The 18,182-nt window shown below is 53.5% G+C and overlaps 1 protein-coding gene and 13 non-coding genes across 16 annotated transcripts; all 14 read left to right on the top strand.

The window, feature by feature from the left end:
- The first annotated feature begins 207 nt into the window (after positions 1-207).
- On the top strand, positions 208-18,179 carry dom (domino helicase). Of its 3 annotated transcripts, XM_070279219.1 has the most exons (16): positions 208-421; positions 1,080-1,722; positions 1,782-2,061; positions 2,269-2,506; positions 3,007-3,111; positions 4,084-4,845; positions 5,063-6,284; positions 6,526-6,712; positions 7,917-8,053; positions 8,117-8,303; positions 8,521-10,626; positions 10,853-11,071; positions 13,789-13,824; positions 13,890-16,964; positions 17,025-17,414; positions 17,790-18,179. In XM_070279219.1, the coding sequence occupies exons 2-16, from the start codon at positions 1,091-1,093 to the stop codon at positions 17,793-17,795; spliced, it is 9,582 nt and encodes a 3,193-aa protein (XP_070135320.1). In that variant the 5' UTR covers positions 208-421; positions 1,080-1,090; the 3' UTR covers positions 17,796-18,179. The 3 variants fall into 3 exon arrangements, with proteins under 3 accessions (XP_070135320.1, XP_017087179.2, XP_017087180.2); XM_017231690.3 differs by having other exon boundaries at positions 17,025-18,179; XM_017231691.3 differs by lacking the exon at positions 3,007-3,111 and having other exon boundaries at positions 17,025-18,179.
- LOC122321306 (small nucleolar RNA Me28S-Am2589) lies at positions 2,095-2,203 on the top strand. The gene has a single exon (XR_006246079.1). It is a non-coding gene; the product is annotated as a small nucleolar RNA Me28S-Am2589 (small nucleolar RNA).
- LOC122321318 (small nucleolar RNA psi28S-3316) lies at positions 3,498-3,630 on the top strand. The gene has a single exon (XR_006246091.1). It is a non-coding gene; the product is annotated as a small nucleolar RNA psi28S-3316 (small nucleolar RNA).
- LOC122321311 (small nucleolar RNA psi18S-841/snoR66) lies at positions 3,656-3,791 on the top strand. The gene has a single exon (XR_006246084.1). It is a non-coding gene; the product is annotated as a small nucleolar RNA psi18S-841/snoR66 (small nucleolar RNA).
- On the top strand, positions 4,890-4,998 carry LOC122321303 (small nucleolar RNA Me28S-Am2589). Its single transcript, XR_006246076.1, has one exon. It is a non-coding gene; the product is annotated as a small nucleolar RNA Me28S-Am2589 (small nucleolar RNA).
- LOC138926186 (small nucleolar RNA psi28S-3378) lies at positions 6,332-6,476 on the top strand. Its single transcript, XR_011442561.1, has one exon. It is a non-coding gene; the product is annotated as a small nucleolar RNA psi28S-3378 (small nucleolar RNA).
- On the top strand, positions 6,756-6,888 carry LOC122321317 (small nucleolar RNA psi28S-3316). The gene has a single exon (XR_006246090.1). It is a non-coding gene; the product is annotated as a small nucleolar RNA psi28S-3316 (small nucleolar RNA).
- Positions 6,917-7,052, top strand: LOC122321310 (small nucleolar RNA psi18S-841/snoR66). The gene has a single exon (XR_006246083.1). It is a non-coding gene; the product is annotated as a small nucleolar RNA psi18S-841/snoR66 (small nucleolar RNA).
- LOC122321316 (small nucleolar RNA psi28S-3316) lies at positions 7,121-7,253 on the top strand. Its single transcript, XR_006246089.1, has one exon. It is a non-coding gene; the product is annotated as a small nucleolar RNA psi28S-3316 (small nucleolar RNA).
- LOC122321309 (small nucleolar RNA psi18S-841/snoR66) lies at positions 7,282-7,417 on the top strand. Its single transcript, XR_006246082.1, has one exon. It is a non-coding gene; the product is annotated as a small nucleolar RNA psi18S-841/snoR66 (small nucleolar RNA).
- LOC122321314 (small nucleolar RNA psi28S-3316) lies at positions 7,452-7,582 on the top strand. The gene has a single exon (XR_006246087.1). It is a non-coding gene; the product is annotated as a small nucleolar RNA psi28S-3316 (small nucleolar RNA).
- LOC122321312 (small nucleolar RNA psi18S-841/snoR66) lies at positions 7,617-7,751 on the top strand. The gene has a single exon (XR_006246085.1). It is a non-coding gene; the product is annotated as a small nucleolar RNA psi18S-841/snoR66 (small nucleolar RNA).
- Positions 7,760-7,891, top strand: LOC122321313 (small nucleolar RNA psi18S-841/snoR66). The gene has a single exon (XR_006246086.1). It is a non-coding gene; the product is annotated as a small nucleolar RNA psi18S-841/snoR66 (small nucleolar RNA).
- LOC122321305 (small nucleolar RNA Me28S-Am2589) lies at positions 8,347-8,456 on the top strand. The gene has a single exon (XR_006246078.1). It is a non-coding gene; the product is annotated as a small nucleolar RNA Me28S-Am2589 (small nucleolar RNA).
- Positions 18,180-18,182: the final 3 nt, after the last annotated feature.

Raw genomic sequence — 18,182 nt, forward strand, 5'->3', positions numbered from 1 at the left:
AGCGATTATAAGGAATGCTTATTTATTGGGGAAAGTGAATAAAATTATTACAAAATTCAATAAAAGTGCGAGAATCAGGGGCAAAATAATGTATTCAAAATATATCATATGCAGCCGGCAAGAACATCATGAGATGGGAAAAAATAAACATCGTATTTTCGATAAGTTATCGGTTATCGATATACTGATAAGTTAGTATATCATCAACAATCCCATATTCCATCTCTAGTTTTTAACACGAGCAGACGTGCCCTCGCGCACATTCTGCGGAAAATATATTCTAGTTAATGTGCAGAAAATACTGTGAAATTTGCAGATTCACGAGTGCGGCATCATTTGCGCAACGCATCCGCACATTTTTCACTTCCGGATGCCTGGCAGAGATGTGGATATTTTGTGATTAAAATTCCCCCCGTCTGAGGTACGCAAGAAAATTTGTGAAAAAAATGTCTGCCCGCGGTATAAAATCGACGCGCACACCAACACATCCAAGCGACGCCGCCATGTATAGTTGTCTCTTTCCCGCTAACGTAGTTTGCTAATATGTGAAAAGTGCTTATTTTAAGCGTTAAAATACGAAAAATATATTAAATTCTGGGAATTTCGAAAAGTTTTCACATTTTGCGTCAGATAATTGGCGTATAATTTTGACTGTTCCTTGTGTGTGTATGCGGCAGTTGCTCAAAATGAAGTCGCGCAGGGTTGCATTTTAATCGAGTTTTCGGGGTGCGGAGTGGAAATATAGTATGATAAGCTTTTTTGTGTTAAGATGACTTGGTTCCTTGCTTCGCTTTTATTCGCTGTTCTGATAATTGATATTACGCAGCATTATTTAGAACTATAGCTGTGTGCGAGGTAGAGCGGTTGCGGTTCGAAAGTCTGACCAGGGATGGAGTGGTGCCCATGTGCTTTCCCGGCTAGTTTCATTCTCCCGCCAACCGTCCGTTCGAAGGTACACTTATCGGTGATAAAGAATCTATGACACTTGTGGGCTATCAAGTACTACCTATTATTAAGAGTCAGCTAGTGATCACAATGCATATATCCACCAACTCAATGTTATTATTTTGTTTCCACAGATGTCTCAAACATGAATGAAGGTAATTCAGCAGGAGGGGGGCATGCAGGGCTCAGCCCGGCCCCTCCTGCTGTGCCAGACCGCGTAACTTCATACTCAACGGAAAAATCGGTTGGAACTCCCAAACATACAACTACTGGGCCGACTACAAGTGGCAGCAGAACCGCACTAGCCTCGCCGGCTTCCCGCCATCACCACCACCATCCGACGCAGGGAAAAGGAATCGCCAGCAAACAACAGCAGGCCAACCAACAGCAGAAGCCCCAGCTGCCCAGTGCGCAGCTGCCTGTGCCGCTGTCGCCTTTGCCGCTACATCAGCAAACGACAGAGGCAACGGCAGCCACGCCAGCGGCAGAGACTCCCGCCCAAACACCCACCACCTCCTCCAGTAGCACGAGCACCATAGAATCCTCCGTTTCGCCGCCGCAGGCCAAGCGTCAGCGTTTGGACAACGAGCCGACGAGCCTGGGGAGTAGCATTGTTGGCACCGCCAGTAGCAATATCGTTGGTTCCTTGCTGCCGGCGTCGGTGGCTGCCAGTAACGAGGTTGGCGGAGTTTCGTCAACGGCCCTCCAGGACCTGAATGCGCTCAAGAAGCGCATACTTCAGCAGAAGTTGCAGATCTTGCGTAACCTTAAGGAGAGGTGGGTCGAATGAGTTAGTCCTGAGTGAACAGTAAACTAATTGTTACTTTCTTGAGCAGGCATCTTGAAAATGTGTCCGAATACTTTTATTTGCAAAACGGAGGCAGTATGATGGAGTACCCTGCGTGGCGGAAGAAGACACCAACCCCGCAGTTCATTAGCTACAGCAATGCGAACCGTATAGACCAGCTGGTACACGAGAATAAGCCGAGCACATCGGCACAAGCAGCAGCGGCGGCCCAAAACCAGGTCCAAAGAACTACCACCCAGCCAGTGGCTTCGGCAGACGCCACAAATGCAGAAAACACTACTTCTCCACTGGATGGCACACCAAAAACGGTTAGAATAATTAGACTAGTGCCTAGTTGGATAAGCCAAATGATGTTACAATCATACTGAGTGCCGCTATCGGTCTATTTTTGACTGATTCTGGCGTATATAAGGGATGTTCGCAGCTGCGAGGCATTTGTCTGATGGAAGGCATAAAATAGTTGAATAGTTTCTTCTATTTGGGTGATACTGATTAGTTTCTTTGTTTCCCTGCAGAATACGCAATCTCAAGTGCCAAGCAAGATTGGCACTGCACCCGCAACATCCGCAGCGGCAAACAACTCTCCTAGAAGCAACAGCTCCGCTTCAGCAGCCACCACAGGGGCCAGTTCGGTCGAGGGGAGCAGCAATGTGCTGCCACCAGAGGCGGAGATCAAGATTCCAGCCGTTGGAGCCACACCAGTGGCCATTTCGACGAAACTACCCGCCGCCGTTGTCCAGCTCACGCAGCAAGGTGAATTCGCCGTCAATGTCGCATCTAGATACTACCTCCCTATATATTTCTCATTGTTAAACGATATTTTGTGTTTCTGTTGTGTTCGTTTCAACCAAAAGAGATTATGTTTCGTTTCAAACTTGTGTTTGTCCAAAACAAAATTCAAGCCAAAATTCCAATTACAAAATCAATGCCAAACTCTAGCCAACAAACTCAACAGCTCTCCCGTAACTCCGATATTACAAACTGCGCCAACTGCCAATGCACGATCTGCACTAACTGAATCCGACTGTGCATTACTAATTAAAAAAAAAAAGAAACAAGAACTAACCACCAGAAACCACCAGACACTAGAACACACTGCATAACCACATAACCAACTACACCGTATTGCTCTTTATTTTAACATTTTATGATTAATCCTCTTACTTTCGTTCCCGCATTACTGCTGCCTACATTGTCCTTAATCGCACACACTCTCAACTCACCATAATTGTATCGTTATCGTTATACTATAGGTCACATACCCGGTAGACCTTTAGGAGGTCGTCACGGTATGGTCTTCGGTCAAATACCCGCTCCTCCTGCTGCCGTAGGAAATCCTTCCGTACCTTTGGTGCCAGGTGCTTATCGTTCGCAAAACAACAAAAAAAAAAAAACCAAATATCCAAAATCTTTCACTGCTTTTCTTTTCTTTTGATTTCCAATCGTATATTAAACCAGTTTGTGTGTTAAGCATATTATTATTTGCCACGAACGTAGTGCATTGATGTTCAAAATTTGATTATTTTTAATATTTTCATAGAATTGGTGTTACTGCCTTAGTTTTGATTGGTACTCGTACTTATACTTCTACTTCTGCTTAAGATTTTGATTTCCTTTGAATTGAAACTGATATTGACGAATGTGTACTTTGATTATTGCGTTGATTTGTAAGCAGTTTAGCAACTAGTTACCGCGTCCACGGGGGTCCCTTCCACACCACACCACCATTCTCTCATCTTCCTCCTGCACCTAAAAGCGTTTTCTTGCCAGCCCGTTAACTGCTCTTGAAAATCGTAGATGTGTGCCAGAGCAACCTCCGCAACAGCAAGTGATCTGGGTGCCCCCGTAACTCTTATCCGTTGACGTTGTGAACAACCGTATCTGTAAGAATGTAAGAATATAGGCAAACGCACTCTGTGTCACACAGACAGCCACTTGTGAATACAATTTGTAAGTTTGCCAGATCAAGGGGATGCGTCTTATCCATGTGGTCGAGGCCCCCTCAGGGCGACTGCATTGAAAACCCATCTTACATCACTAGTACTAGTATCTGAAAGCGGTATTCCGCTTGTCCCTGGGGTGGAAGCAGTCCAGAGCCCTGGCTCCACACTAACATTAAGACTGATATTGCATGCCTCTCCCATAGTCTTTCGTTCACCAACCGATTCGCAACCGATTCTCGTTCTGATTGTATTCCATTCATTCCTAATGCTTCTCTGCTAGTTACTCCTACTTGATGCATTCTTCAGCATGCCAAAGTTGAATCTTTTTCGAATGCCTTCTCCGTGAATTTCAAACACTAATCTGACGTTCTTGACTTCTCTTCGAAGGTGGCACTCCTCTGGTGCCCTGCGGTCCATCAGTGCGACGCGTTCCAGGTAATGTCCAGGCTGGAGGAGCATCCGGGTCTGCCGGGGGAGGAGCTGGCACACCCACTCCCATCTACACGGGTAATGGCCTGGCCACCCTTACTCCGGGAACACCAACCCCCGGCAGTCTGCTCAGCCCGGCGGCTGGGGCCGGCACTCCGAGCTCGCAAAGCGCCACTCAGGAGTTCTCGTTCAAGGCCAAGCAGGAGGTGTATGTGATGCAGCGCATATCGGAGCTCCAGAGAGAGGGATTATGGACTGAGCGGCGCCTACCCAAGCTGCAGGAGCCCAGCCGCCCGAAGGCGCACTGGGACTATCTTCTGGAAGAGATGGTCTGGCTGGCGGCCGACTTTGCCCAGGAGCGCAAGTGGAAGAAGAACGCCGCCAAGAAGTGCGCCAAGATGGTGCAAAAGTACTTCCAGGACAAAGCCACAGCCGCCCAGAGGGCGGAGAAAGCGCAGGAGGTGCACCTGAAGCGAGTAGCCTCCTTCATCTCGAAGGAAGTGAAGAGCTTCTGGTCGAACGTGGAGAAGCTGGTGGAGTACAAGCACCAGACGAAGATCGAGGAGAAGCGCAAGCAGGCGCTGGACCAGCACCTCAGCTTCATTGTCGACCAGACCGAGAAGTTCTCCCAACAGCTGGCCGAGGGCATGAACAAGAGCGTGGCAGACACGCCCAGTCTGAACTCCAGTCGCCTAACATCCCCGAAGAGGGACTCAGATGGTGAGTTACTGATCCCCATCCGATCCTACCCAGATCCTATTCCCGTGCACTTGATGATAGAATCCACACTGATACGTTGTTGTGGTCTATTTTTGAACACTTCGATGTTACCTTAGGATGGTCGCATTTGCGAGGCATTTGCCTGATGCTCCCTCCTCCAGTTCCTCAAGGTCTTCCAGTCTAGAAACCATTCTTAAGCCCCTTTGTTCCTTTGCAGATGAGTTCCGGCCAGAGTCCGGGTCGGAAGATGACGAGGAGACCATTGCCAAGGCCGAGGAGGAGGCGGCCGACGTGAAGGAGGAGGTCAAGGCCCTGGCGAAGGAGTCAGAGATGGACTTTGACGACTTCCTCAACGACCTGCCTCCCGGCTACCTGGAGAATCGTGATAAGCTGATGAAGGAGGAGCAGAGTGCATCCATAAAGACGGAGACCCCTGACGAGAGCGACGACAGTGAGTTCGAGGCGAAGGAGGCCAGTGACGACGACGAGAACACGATCAGCAAGCAGGAGGAGGCCGAGCAGGAGATCGACCACAAGAAGGAGATCGACGAGCTCGAGGCGGACAACGACCTGTCGGTGGAGCAGCTGCTGGAGAAGTACAAGTCGGGCAGAATCAGTGATCGGCCGCCCAGCGCCAAGCGAAGGAAGCTGGCCGAGATCGATTCGGACGACGATTCCACGGCAGTGGAGGACTCCACGGACGAGAGCGAAGTGGAGGCCACCGACGAGGAGGAGGATGAGGATCTCTCCACCATCAGAACGGACACGGACGTGGAGGAGACCGAGGAGAAGGAAGGCGGCCTCAAGAGTCTGCTGACTGATGCCGATGGATCATCTCCTGGCGACCAAAAGACGGGAAGCAGTGCCAACAAGGACGACATGCTCAACGACGCCGCCGCCCTGGCCGAGAGCCTCCAGCCCAAGGGCAACACTCTCTCCTCCACGAACGTGGTCACTCCTGTGCCGTTCCTGCTGAAGCACTCGCTGCGGGAGTACCAGCACATCGGCCTCGACTGGCTGGTGACGATGAACGAGCGGAAGCTGAACGGAATCCTGGCCGACGAGATGGGTCTGGGGAAAACCATCCAGACGATTGCCCTGCTGGCCCACCTCGCCTGCGCCAAGGGCAACTGGGGACCGCATCTCATCGTGGTGCCCTCGTCCGTGATGCTCAACTGGGAGATGGAGTTCAAGAAGTGGTGCCCCGGCTTCAAGATTCTCACCTACTACGGCTCGCAGAAGGAGCGCAAGCTGAAGCGCGTCGGCTGGACCAAGCCGAACGCCTTCCACGTCTGTATAACCTCCTACAAGCTGGTGGTCCAGGACCAGCAGAGCTTCCGCCGCAAGAAGTGGAAGTATCTGATCCTGGACGAGGCGCAGAACATCAAGAACTTCAAGTCGCAGCGATGGCAGCTGCTCCTCAACTTCTCCACAGAGAGGTAAGTAATCCCCGCGAGATTCGCCATCCATATGCCCGCCTGAAACCAGCACCAAAATCAGTAACCATGCGACTGCTAACCTAGTATGGCGACTACGCTTGGGTGCTGAAATTAAAATCGCTATAATGCCGCATACTAAACCAGAGCACGATAACTCAGCCCTAGAATGCTTGTGGCCTTGTTCCGAGACAAGTACTCCCCCTCCCACGATCGAATCATTCAAATATTTCTCTCTCCCCAGGCGCTTGCTGCTGACCGGCACTCCCCTGCAGAACGACCTGATGGAGCTCTGGTCTCTCATGCACTTCCTCATGCCGTACGTATTCTCGTCCCACCGCGAGTTCAAGGAGTGGTTCTCCAACCCCATGACGGGGATGATCGAGGGCAACATGGAGTACAACGAGACGTTGATAGCGCGACTGCACAAGGTGAGCATTGACTTCCTACCGTCCCGAAACTAATCGCCTTCCCAGCACCTAAAAGCGTTTTCTTGCCAGCCCGTTAACTGCTCTTGAAAATCGTAGCTGTGTGCCAGAGCAAGCTTCCCAACTGCAAAGGATTTGGGTTCTCCAATAACTTTAATCCGTTTATGTTGTGAATAGTTGACTAACTAGTATGGATACTCTGGTAGAGGCAGATGCACTCTGTGTCACACAGACAGCCACTTGTGATTACAATTTGTTAGTTTGCCAGATCAAGGGGATGCGTCTTATCCATGTAGTCTTATCCCTCTAAGGGTGATTGCATTGAAAACGAATCTAACATAGTTTCCATTGATTAGGGACACAGGTGTCCACTTATCGAAGATGGATGTCAAGGATTGAGAAGTAACTACCAGCACCTAAAAGCGTTTTCTTGCCAGCCCGTTAACTGCTCTTGAAAATCGTAGATGTGTGCCAGAGCAAGCTTCCCAACTGCAAAGGATTTGGGTTCTCCAATAACTTTAATCCGTTTATGTTGTGAATAGTTGACTAACTAGTATGGATACTCTGGTAGAGGCAGATGCACTCTGTGTCACACAGACAGCCACTTGTGATTACAATTTGTTAGTTTGCCAGATCAAGGGGATGCGTCTTATCCATGTAGTCTTATCCCTCCAAGGGTGATTGCATTGAAAACGAATCTTACATAGTCGTAACTCATTAGGAATTCTTCGAAATATCCATCAGCACCTAAAAGCGTTTTCTCGCAAGCCTGTTAAATGCTCTTGAAAATCGTAGATGTGTGCCAGAGCAACCTCCGCAACAGCAAGCGACTCGAGTTTCTGTAGCTCTTGTCCGTTTACGTTGCGGACAATAGAACTTTAAGAACAAAGAACCATTAAGTGGGAAAGGCAAATGCACTCTGTGTCACATCGATCCAACCTCGAGTGAATACAATTTGTTAGTTTGCCAGATCAAGGGGATGTGCTTATCCATGTGGCCAGCCCCCTCAGGGCGACTGCATTGAAGACACGTCTTACAAAGGTTTCTCGAGGCAAAGGCAGCCTGTGTCACACTCTGCCCCAAGTGATGACACTGTTTTAGTTTGCCAGATCGATGAGGTGCGTCTATCCATGTGGTCTTGCCCTAGCCTATAGATTACATTGAATTAGCATCAGACATTACCACAACCTCTCCTTTATCCTTGCAGGTGATTCGTCCTTTCCTGCTGCGTCGCCTCAAGAAGGAGGTGGAGAAACAGATGCCAAAGAAGTACGAGCACGTGGTCATGTGTCGGCTGTCGAACCGCCAGCGGTATCTCTACGAGGACTTCATGAGTCGATCCAAGTAAGTAGGAAGAGGTTGCTAAACTAGCAGAGCTGAGTAACTGGAACCTTATTCGTTCTACAGAACCCGGGAAACCCTGCAAACCGGCAACTTGCTGAGTGTTATCAACGTGTTGATGCAGCTGCGCAAGGTGTGCAACCACCCGAACATGTTCGAGGTGCGCCCCACCATCTCGCCGTTCCAAATGGAGGGCATTACATTCCACACGCCCCGCCTGGTCTGCGACTTAATGGAGTATGATCCGTTCACGGTGAGTCTAGTGAGGCTTCTGTGGGCTCGAGGCTGCCTTCTGTCCGAAACTGATGACAACCTGTCACTGATAGTTGGGCCCAATCTATTTTGGAGCGGGTCGTAAACTTTTCCCAGGATGTTCGCTTTTGCGAGGCATTTGTCTGATTCTTTTTGAAAAATACATTCTTTTTGGATGAAATCTAGAGGAGAGTTGATAATTTTGGTTTTCCTTGCAGCAAGTCAACCTGGAGACGGTGAACCTGCTGCTACTGCATCTGGAGCAGACCATGACCGCCTACGTCTCCCACAAGTCCCGCCAACTAGCTGCGCCGCGCAAGCTCATAGAGGAGATCGACACAGCGCCACAGGCTGCTCCCCGGTGTCCGAATGGGAAGTACCGCTTCCACATCCGGGTGCGCAGCGCCGAACTGGCGCAGAGAATCAAGCTCAATGCAGTGCGAGTAGGCGCCAGCCCGGCGATGCGGATGGAGGGCTCCAAGGTGGTGCCCGTGCGCAACCTGCTGCCCAGCGGCAGAGTTCTGAAGCGAGTTAGCGCCTCCATCAACCCCGTGAACATGGCCCTCAAGCCGGTGGTGATCAACAGCGTGGTGTCGACGCCATCGCCCACTGCCACCTCGCCTGCCGGGGCGTTGAATGTGCTGGGCAGCTCGAAGCTACTGGGGGCTCGTCCTCAGATGAATGCCCCCACGCCTGCCAAGGTGGCCAAGACGATGCAAGATGGGAAGCCGTTCTTCTACCTCACTCCCGCCACGAACTCTGGGGCGTCTGGTGCCCGCTTGACGCTGACTAGCAAAACCACAGCGGTGCCCGCAACGACCTCCTCGCCGACTTCCGGGTCGACGGTGGTCGCCGGGCCAGCCACAGCGCAGCAATTGATCCGCGACCCCATTGTCAAGGATCTGGCCTTGCACGTGAAGAGCACGGCCCAGAAGAAGAGCATCGCCAACGGGAAAACAGAGCCCGAAGAGGACGAAACCGAGGCAGAAGACCCCTACAAGGTGCAGGAGCTGATACAGATGCGCAAGGAGCAGCGCCTGGCCACGCTCAAGCGGATGGCCGCGATCAACCGGCGGCGCACTGATGCCACGCCCATCTACGGCGAGGACTGCCGCGGTGCCATCGAGCTCTGCATGCAGGCCACGCGATCGCTTCGGAGGTCCACCTGGCAGACGCGAGGGCACGCCAACTGCAAGACGGCCATGCTGCACCGCGACGGCTGGTCGCTGAACCACCTGCTGAAGAGCTTCGAGCAGCGGTGCACGGATCTCAAGCCCCTGTTCGCCAACTTTGTGATCTACGTGCCGTCGGTGTGCGCTCCGCGAATCCGCTGCTATGTCCAGAACCTCTCCTCGACACGGCGGCAGTGCGAGGTGGAAATCGAGGAGAGAGTGGGCCGGGAGGTGCTGCCCAAGCTGGCGCTGCTCCACCCCATTATCTCGGCGATGACCACCCAGTTCCCGGATCCCCGCCTCATCCAGTACGATTGTGGCAAGCTGCAGACACTGGATCGGCTGCTCAGGCAGCTGAAGGCCGATGGACACCGGGTGCTGATCTTCACCCAGATGACCAAGATGCTGGACGTGCTGGAGGCCTTCCTCAACTACCACGGCCACATCTACCTGCGACTGGATGGGTCCACCCGTGTGGAGCAGCGCCAGATGCATATGGAGCGCTTCAACGGCGACAAGCGCATCTTCTGCTTCATACTCTCCACCCGGTCTGGCGGCGTGGGCATCAACCTGACGGGAGCCGACACCGTGATCTTCTACGATTCGGACTGGAACCCCACGATGGATGCTCAGGCCCAGGATCGTTGCCATCGCATCGGACAGACTCGGGACGTCCACATCTACCGGCTGGTCTCCGAGAAGACGATCGAGGTGAACATCCTGAAGAAGGCCAACCAGAAGCGCATGCTCAGCGACATGGCCATCGAGGGGGGCAACTTCACGACCTCGTTCTTCAAGAGCTCCACCATCAAGGATCTGTTCACGATGGACCAGAGCGAGCAGGACGAGGCGAGTCAGGAGAAGCCGGAGGACAAGGACAAGATCACCACAACGACAACCACCTCGACTGAGACCCCAATGGTGGTGGAGTCTGAGAAGCAGTCGCTGCGCGCCTTCGAGCACGCACTGGCCGCCGCCGAGGACGAGCAGGACGTCCAGGCCACCAAGACGGCCAAGGCCGAGGTGGCGGCCGACCTGGCGGAGTTCGACGAGAACATTCCCATAGCCGCGGACGACAACGCGGAAGGCGGAGTCGGAGGTCAGGTGGAGCTCAGCAAGGCCGACCTGGAAATGCAGAATCTGGTCAAGCAGGTGAGAGACTATTTCTTGCAGGGATTCCGGGTCTGGCAGCATTCGCTACTTTGTTGAAACGTGTTCCTATACTGCTTCGATGAGCGAGCGCTGCCAAGATTGAATAGACTTTCAGACATAGTTGAGGCGAGCCAACCCACGCCACGATTGTATCACTCACTGTCTAACATTGCTCTGTTCTCCTGAGACTACGAGCTTGGTACTAACGCCTTCCTTCTCCTTGCAGCTCTCGCCGATCGAGCGCTATGCGATGCGCTTTGTGGAAGCCACCGGAGCTGCCTGGACGGCGGAGCAACTTCGCGCGGCCGAGGCCGAGCTGGAGGCCCAGAAACGGGAGTGGGAGGCCAACCGACTGGCGGCCATGCACAAGGAGGAGGAGCTGCTCAAGCAGGAGACGGAGGCCGAGGAGCTTCTCACCTACAGTCGCAAGGACTCCAGCAAGCAGGTTAATAGCAAAAAAGATTCCTCCACTTCCCATAAGCAACCACGCGTGCGGGTAATGCGCAGCAACTCAAGTCAGAAGATTAACAGGAGTATTAGTAGTAGTCATAGCAGTAGCCAGGGTAACAGCAGGAAGAGATTGGTGCGCGGAACGCGCCAGAACAGCCTTAATTCGAGTGCACCGGCAGGGGCGGGAACTGAAACGGGGGCGGGGGTTAGTAGCAGCAGGAGACGCAGTAGTAGCGGCAAGAAGCCGGCGGCGGATGCCACTCCGCTGGTCAGGCGGCAGACGAGACTCCACTCGCTGGGTGTGGTTTCCACTCCGCCCACTAGAAAGACGACACGCACAGCTCTGGCTGCCGCTCAGAGTGCCACCTTAGATGAGGCCGCTGGCGTGGCCAGTGAGGAGCGCCCCAAGCGGCAGTCCGCCAACATTGCCATGAGCAAGATGCTGAAGACGCCGATCAAGCCCATCGCCACCACTCCTAGCAGTGTGACTGCAAAGACCACCCCTCCGAAGCGTGGACGAAGGGACAGTGTATCCGTCTCGGCCACTCGCAGCAAGCTGCTTGCCAGGCGCGCCACCATTGCGGCTCCTTTGGCCACCAAGGCTAAGGACGAAGAAAGCGAGGCAGACGAAGATGAAGAGGAGCAGGAGGAGGTGGAGGATGAGCAGATGGAGGTAGCAGAGGACTCTGAGGACGAGGCAGCCGATGTCACCGTTGACGAAGATGATGGCGAGGAGGAACAAGAGGAGGACGAGGCTGCTGGTTCAAATCTTGAAGAGGAGACTCCAACGGAATCACAAACAAACGAAGATGAAGATGAGGAAGAGGTGGAAGAAGAGGAGGAAGGAGTGGATGTGGCCACCGAAGACTCTGACGACGATGCGGATGCCAAAACGGCTTCCAGCTACGCCACCGCTGGCGAAGGAGAGGATAACGGAGGCGAAGAAGCCGAGTCAGCCAGCTTGGACGGCTGGAATGCACACGACCAGGTGCAGGACACTACGATGACCACCTCCACTTACTACAATGTGAGCGAGGAGTCTGATACGGACGAGCACAAGGAGGAGGGCAAGGAGCAAGCCCAGCAGTCGGACAAGAGCGAGGAAACCGAAGCCGTGGGCCACACACCCCGAACTCGCTCTCGGGGCTCTGTGAAGATCAACCTGTGGACCCTGGACATGAGTCCGGTTCTGAACAACGTGGGCCGGAGTGGCGCCAGCCGGAGCGCCAAGAAGAGCACGCCCAAGGAGTCTCAGAGCGAGCCGAGGCCGAAAGCGGTCAGGCGAACGGTGGCCAAGAAGGATGTGCTCAACAAGTCCACCGGCAAGGTGAACACCCTGCACGGGTGGATCACCAAGTCGCCCAGGGTGCTGCTACGGTCCACGCCCTGCAACAATTCGAATACCACGCCCACGACACCCTCCGCGGGCACCGCCACCCTCTCCTCGAGCGGATCCACTAGGTGATGATGACCTTCAACTCGCTCTCCTCGCTCCTGGGCCTGTCCGTCAGTATTATCAGCTGTGCGTGCCGTGCTCGTTTTGGTGGGTGAAGAGTCCTGCCCCGTTACTGCTGCCCTCCCGATCCGGGATTATCCGACAACACTGATTCAGAACGAGTATTTATAGACTGTAACGAGTTTCCTTCTATCATATGTGTTAAGTTAGTTAGGCGGCGGAACCAATGCGGGGGAGTAGGCTACGGAAGAACCTAGATTAAGCTAAAGCCGATTGAACAGAGGATATAGCGTAGGGAGTAGGTTAGGCGCCCGGGAGTTCTCAACTCCGGGCATTAGTCGTGTAAGATATCTCAGTTTGTACATAGATGTATCGATGGCCATTGGCATTCAGTAATTGTGTACCATCTCCATGTCCAACCTCAAGATTCCAACAACCACCCACACACACCAATCATTTCACATTATTGTTACTAAGTTCAGATTGTCGGGGAGATGGGTTCGAGGAGTGGACACCACCACACACAAGCTGCTTTAGTTCGTAAGCCTAGGCGTATTATGTTAAATATTTCTCATTCTATAATTTATTTTGTACTCTAACTTAATTAAACCATTAACCACCTAAAGACCTCGAGCCAGACCACTAACCAATAAAGTAGAGCCCATTCGTATGCTTTAAAAAGTATAGAAACCCATTGTTTGTGTAACAAAACAAAAGAAACTCCTCTGAGAGACCAAGAAAGAAAGCAAACCTTAAAACAAAAACAAAGACGTTGTGGTTTTTATTTTCGGACTAATTTCGTGCGTTGCCCAAACCAAGTCAAGCCCCCGCCCCAATCCCTTGTGGATCAGAAAGGTGGAAAAGAATGAACGGAAGTCCTCCAGAGATTGCTAAATATTATTTTCTCCGAATCTAGAATTCTGTTTTGGTGTCGCGACTACATTCCAATTGAAACGATGTCACTAGCTCCTTGTCCGCTGACCGGGTGGAGGTCTCCTCCAGCCTAGCCCTAGTACCTACCTACATCTTCGTCCTCCAAGCGCCGTACGAAAGACAGAAATTGTTCGGAATGAAAGCTACAACGCCACCTGTTTAATAGTTTTTCGATTTAAAGTCAATTTTTAGACTCATCACCTCGACTAAGTTGATCCTAGAGTAGATACTAAGCCAACACCAAAACAGAGTCTCTATATCCTGAAAATAATGTGGAACGTTTATTCTTTTCTTTGACTTTCTTGCCTCCGATCCGGCGCCAGGTCTGGATATCGCGCAACACCATGGAGCAAATGCCGGTGAGTTGAAACAGGTGTACGACGATCTTCCCCCAGTGCTAATCTCTTGTGATTCCCTCGGTTAGATGTGGTGTCCGCCCACGCCGCCGCAGGACAACGACAACGACATCTACATCGACTACTCGCTGTCGTTCATGTACGACCTGGAGCCGATTCCGGAGACGGAGCTGCCGCCTGTCTATGTCCGCAAGGAGCACAAGCGCTCCCGCACGGATGCCGGCTATGACGGCAGCCGGCGGCCCAACAAAATGCGGCGGGAAGACAACTACGTGCCCCCCAGATCGCTCTTCGATCGACCCACTCCGCAACTGGCCCGCCTGCGTCGCGAGCTGAAGGCCCAGCGCTTCCGGGGAAGCTTCAAGCCCAACTCTCCCATTCCGGGCCTGAAGCCCCCGATTCCCACCAAGCCCTTGACCGAGCCGGAGGCCATGGCCGAGTGGGGCATCTTCGAGGACATAGCCATTCTGCATGTTCTGGTAAATCTCCAAGGGCTGCCCTGCAGCCTGATGCTGCTTTCCCCTGGCCAGACCCCCAACTGGGACCTCGTATCGGAGATGGTGAACTTCTGTTCCAAGACCTACCGGTCGGCGCGGCAGTGTCGCTGGCGCTACGAAACCCACATCCAGCCGCGCGAGGAGGGCAAGGTGGTGGAGAGCCCCAAGAAGCAGAAGAAGCTGAAGCCCACTCTGCGCACAGAGTACGTGAAGAGTCCGTTGCGCTATCTTCGCACCACGCAGCTGTATGTGCAGGACAACAACGCCTCCTTCTACAAGACCATGCGGTCCCGCTTCGACAGCATCAAGACTGCCTACCTCAAGAAGGCTCCTCCTCCCAAGCGCCAGTTCAGTGCGCCCAGCTTGATGAATCCGAAGCATGTGGAGGTGCTGCAGGAGTTCGGCATCCAGAACTACGACCAGCCGGTGCCCCCGCAGAACATAGCAGCCATGAAGGCGAGCAAGATCCGGGAGAAGCAGAGGGGGCAGCAGTTGCCACCACCGTCGGTGGGTCAGCAACAGGTTCAGCAGCAACAGCAACAGCAGGTGCAACAACAGCAGCAAGTGCAACAGCAGCAGGCGCAGCAGCAACAACAGGTGGTGCAGCAAGTGCAGCAGCAACTGCCCACCGTTTCGAGTGTGCAGCAGACCCTGCCGGTCCAGCAGTCGGTGGAGCTGGTGCAGCAACAGTCTACTGGCACAGGAACTACAACGGTGGCTGTGCCCGGAGCTGGGCAGCTGCAGCAACTGCAGATTCAGCACCTGACCAGCGCCACTGTTTCGCCCGGCCAGCAGACGGCCATTCTGCTCCACCAGCCTCAGCAACAACTGCGGACCCATCCCGGCCAGGCGGGACAAACCACAACCCAGCAGCTGGTCAAGACCATTGTGGGCACCTCATCGAGCCTGACGGCCGGCCAGTTGCAGCAGCTGGCTCAGCAGTCCGCAGCCAACTCCGGCGGTCAATCGAGCGTCAGTGTGGTCCTCACCACACCAGTGCAGTCTTTGCCGGCGGTGGTGCAACCGCAGACGGGCTCCGGTGCCCAGATTGTATCCATTTCGTCGCAGACCACTCTGCCGGTGAACAGTTCCCCCCAACTGGGCAGCATTGTCCAGACCCAGACGCTGCCGCAGGTGGTGTCCGTGAGTACCTTGCCTACAGTGGGCTCGGTCCTGACCACCACAGCCAGCCAGCAGCAACAACAGCAGGGCACGGCGGTCACCACTCTGAACACGGCCATGTTGCGGGGCCAGCGCATTGTGTCGGCAGCTGCTGGGAATACTCTGCAGCAGCGGAGTATTACTACCGCCGGAGGTCAGTCCATCGTCTCCATGCCTAATCTGGGCCAGGGTGTGAATCAGCAGTTCCAGACGCAACTGCGATTGGCGGCAGTTCCCACGTCGCCAGCCAACCAGACCACTCAACTGGTGACCACGAAGGGCATTCCGGTGAGTGCTCTGCAGCAGGGCGGCAAAACGACTGTGATTCCCGGCACCCAGCAACCCGGCGGAGCTCATATTCAGCTCTACAGGCAGCGTAGCTTGAAGGTGTTGCAGACCACCACGCAGGCGGCAGCTGGCGGTGCAGCTGGGGGCACGGCAGGAGGAGCCACTGCGAGCCTGGTCCAGGCCGGAGGCACCATCATCCAAGCCAGCAATATGCCTACCCATGTGACCAGCCAGAAGGTGGCGGTTTCGGGCATTCCGGGCTCTTCCACTACCGTGCAGGCGGGCAACGTAGTTAGCAGTGTACAGATGCACGGGCAGGCCAGGACGCAGTTCATCAAGCAGATGGCCGCCGGCAAGCAGGGACTACAACGCCAGGTAGTGTCAGCAGATGGCACAACCACATCAGCGGGAGCAGGTGACATGCTGCTGGTAAAGCGGCACAATATTTTGGCGGCGCAGAAGGCCCAACAAGCCACCGGGGCATTGTTCACCACCACCTCGGCGGCTGCCCAGCAGCAGCAACAACAGCAGCAGCAGGGGCAACTGCCTGTGGCGGGACAACCCCAACAGGTGACCCAGCAGCAGATTGCGTCCCTGGTCAAAGCCTCCACGGCGGCGGCGGCCAGTGGCAGCAGTGTGAGCGCTGGTGGGGTGACGGTTTCGGCCACCGGACCCACTGTCCAGGGGGGTAACGTTAACATGACGCTACCCCAGCTGAAGCCAGGCAGCCAGATCAAGGTGACCATGCCCAACCAGATGCGACACTTGCAGATGCAACAGCAGCTGACGATGCCGCGGAAGATAAGTCGGATGACGCAGTTGGTCAGTGCCACCGGGCAGCCCACAGCCACGAATATTGTGGCCACCACCGGCGGCCAACAGCAACAGGGAGGGGTTACCGTGTCTGGAGGAGCAACGCTGCCGACAGTGGCTGGTCAACAGCAACAGCAGCAGCAACAACAGCAACAGCAGCAACAAAAGGCCGGCGGAGGAGGCAGTGTCCAGGCGCAGTTGCTCCACATCCAGAACACGAAGGCCTTGCCCAACTCGGTGACTGTTCAGCAAATCCAGCAGGTGATGCGCAGCGGCCAACAGGGCACTCTGGCCACCACAAACCTGGTGCTGGGCAAGACCAGCGTGGGCCGGGTGATTCCCGTCTCCGTGGCGTCGCAGGCCAACCAAAGACAGACTATTCAGGTGGGTTTTTTTGCGAGACTGATCCATAGACCCATTACTATAGCTATTGTTTCATTACAGGTGGTTTCTGCTGCTTCCGCCCAGGCCTTGGCAGCCGGAAACCTGCGCACCCATGTGGCCGGCCCGAATATAGCCAGTGCGCTGAAGGTGGCTGCCTCTGGGGCTGCTGGACAGACCACCCAAAGAACGATAATCGATGCACTGCAGCAAAATCTGCGACAGAACGCCAGTCCAGTGCGGCTGCAGACCACGGCCGGAGGCAGCCTTCTGGCAGTGGTGCAGCAACAGCAGCAGCAGCAGCAACACACGACCATTTCGGGACCCACGGCCGGGCCGGCGGAGGTGATGACCATAACTCAGACCACCACCACGCTGCCCACAGTCGGAAGCCTGCAGCAGCAGCAGCAGCAACAGCAGCAACAACAGCAGCAGCAACCGACCACGCAACAGGTACGCAAGTTGGTGCAGAAAAAGATCATGATCCGCAGTGAGAAAGAATAACGGTCCAGCAAAGCCGCCAGATCACGTAACCGGCGGAACATCCCGAGCATTACCACCACCGCCACCGCCACTGTCACCGCCACAGCCACTGCCACAAATTCAATATCGAATCCCACAAGCACTATATTCACACACCCGAACACCAACAACAGTCTGATACTTTCGAAATCCAAAAAAATCGATCAAAATTATATTAGCTCCATCATCTCATAATCCGTACGATCCTCATGCATTCAATCAGAATCAGAATCAGTCCGCCAGTCAGTCAGTCAGTCAGTCAGTCATTGCTAAATTGATCTCAATTTCTGTCGATTGGTTTTGCAGCCATGAGCTCTCGAGGATGCCCGCGATGATGACCTTGATGATAGCTTCGAACAGCCGCCGTATTACTAATCTTACTGATCCCTAGTAGCTCCTAACTGGAACTTATTTGTAAAAATAAATATACATTACGAACTATTTATAGTTTTTTACGGAGATGCGAAAAGTGTAACCCATAGCTGTAACCTAAACTTTGTAAATCGTAGTCACGTAAGGTATTCCCTAAGAGGCGTAGTCTGTACATCCGTATATCCAATCCAGATCTATCAGATGCAGATACTACGCCAGTACCCCTATATACCCCATATATGCTGATAGTTTTACCTTCTGAATTAAATAAATTATGCTTTAGTATAATGGAAAGAATGCAAATAAATAATGTAAAAATCGTAATGT

This window comes from Drosophila bipectinata, chromosome 2R, assembly GCF_030179905.1.
Source record: "Drosophila bipectinata strain 14024-0381.07 chromosome 2R, DbipHiC1v2, whole genome shotgun sequence".
Taxonomy (NCBI): domain Eukaryota; kingdom Metazoa; phylum Arthropoda; class Insecta; order Diptera; family Drosophilidae; genus Drosophila; species Drosophila bipectinata.

Coding starts and splice junctions, on each gene's coding strand:
- dom (XM_017231690.3), top strand. CDS start 1,091: ATGAATGAAGGTAATTCAGCAGGAGGGGGGCATGCAGGGCTCAGCCCG. Junction 1,723..1,781: donor TTGCGTAACCTTAAGGAGAG/GTGGGTCGAATG, acceptor TTTCTTGAGCAG/GCATCTTGAAAATGTGTCCG. Junction 10,627..10,852: donor TGCAGAATCTGGTCAAGCAG/GTGAGAGACTAT, acceptor TTCTCCTTGCAG/CTCTCGCCGATCGAGCGCTA.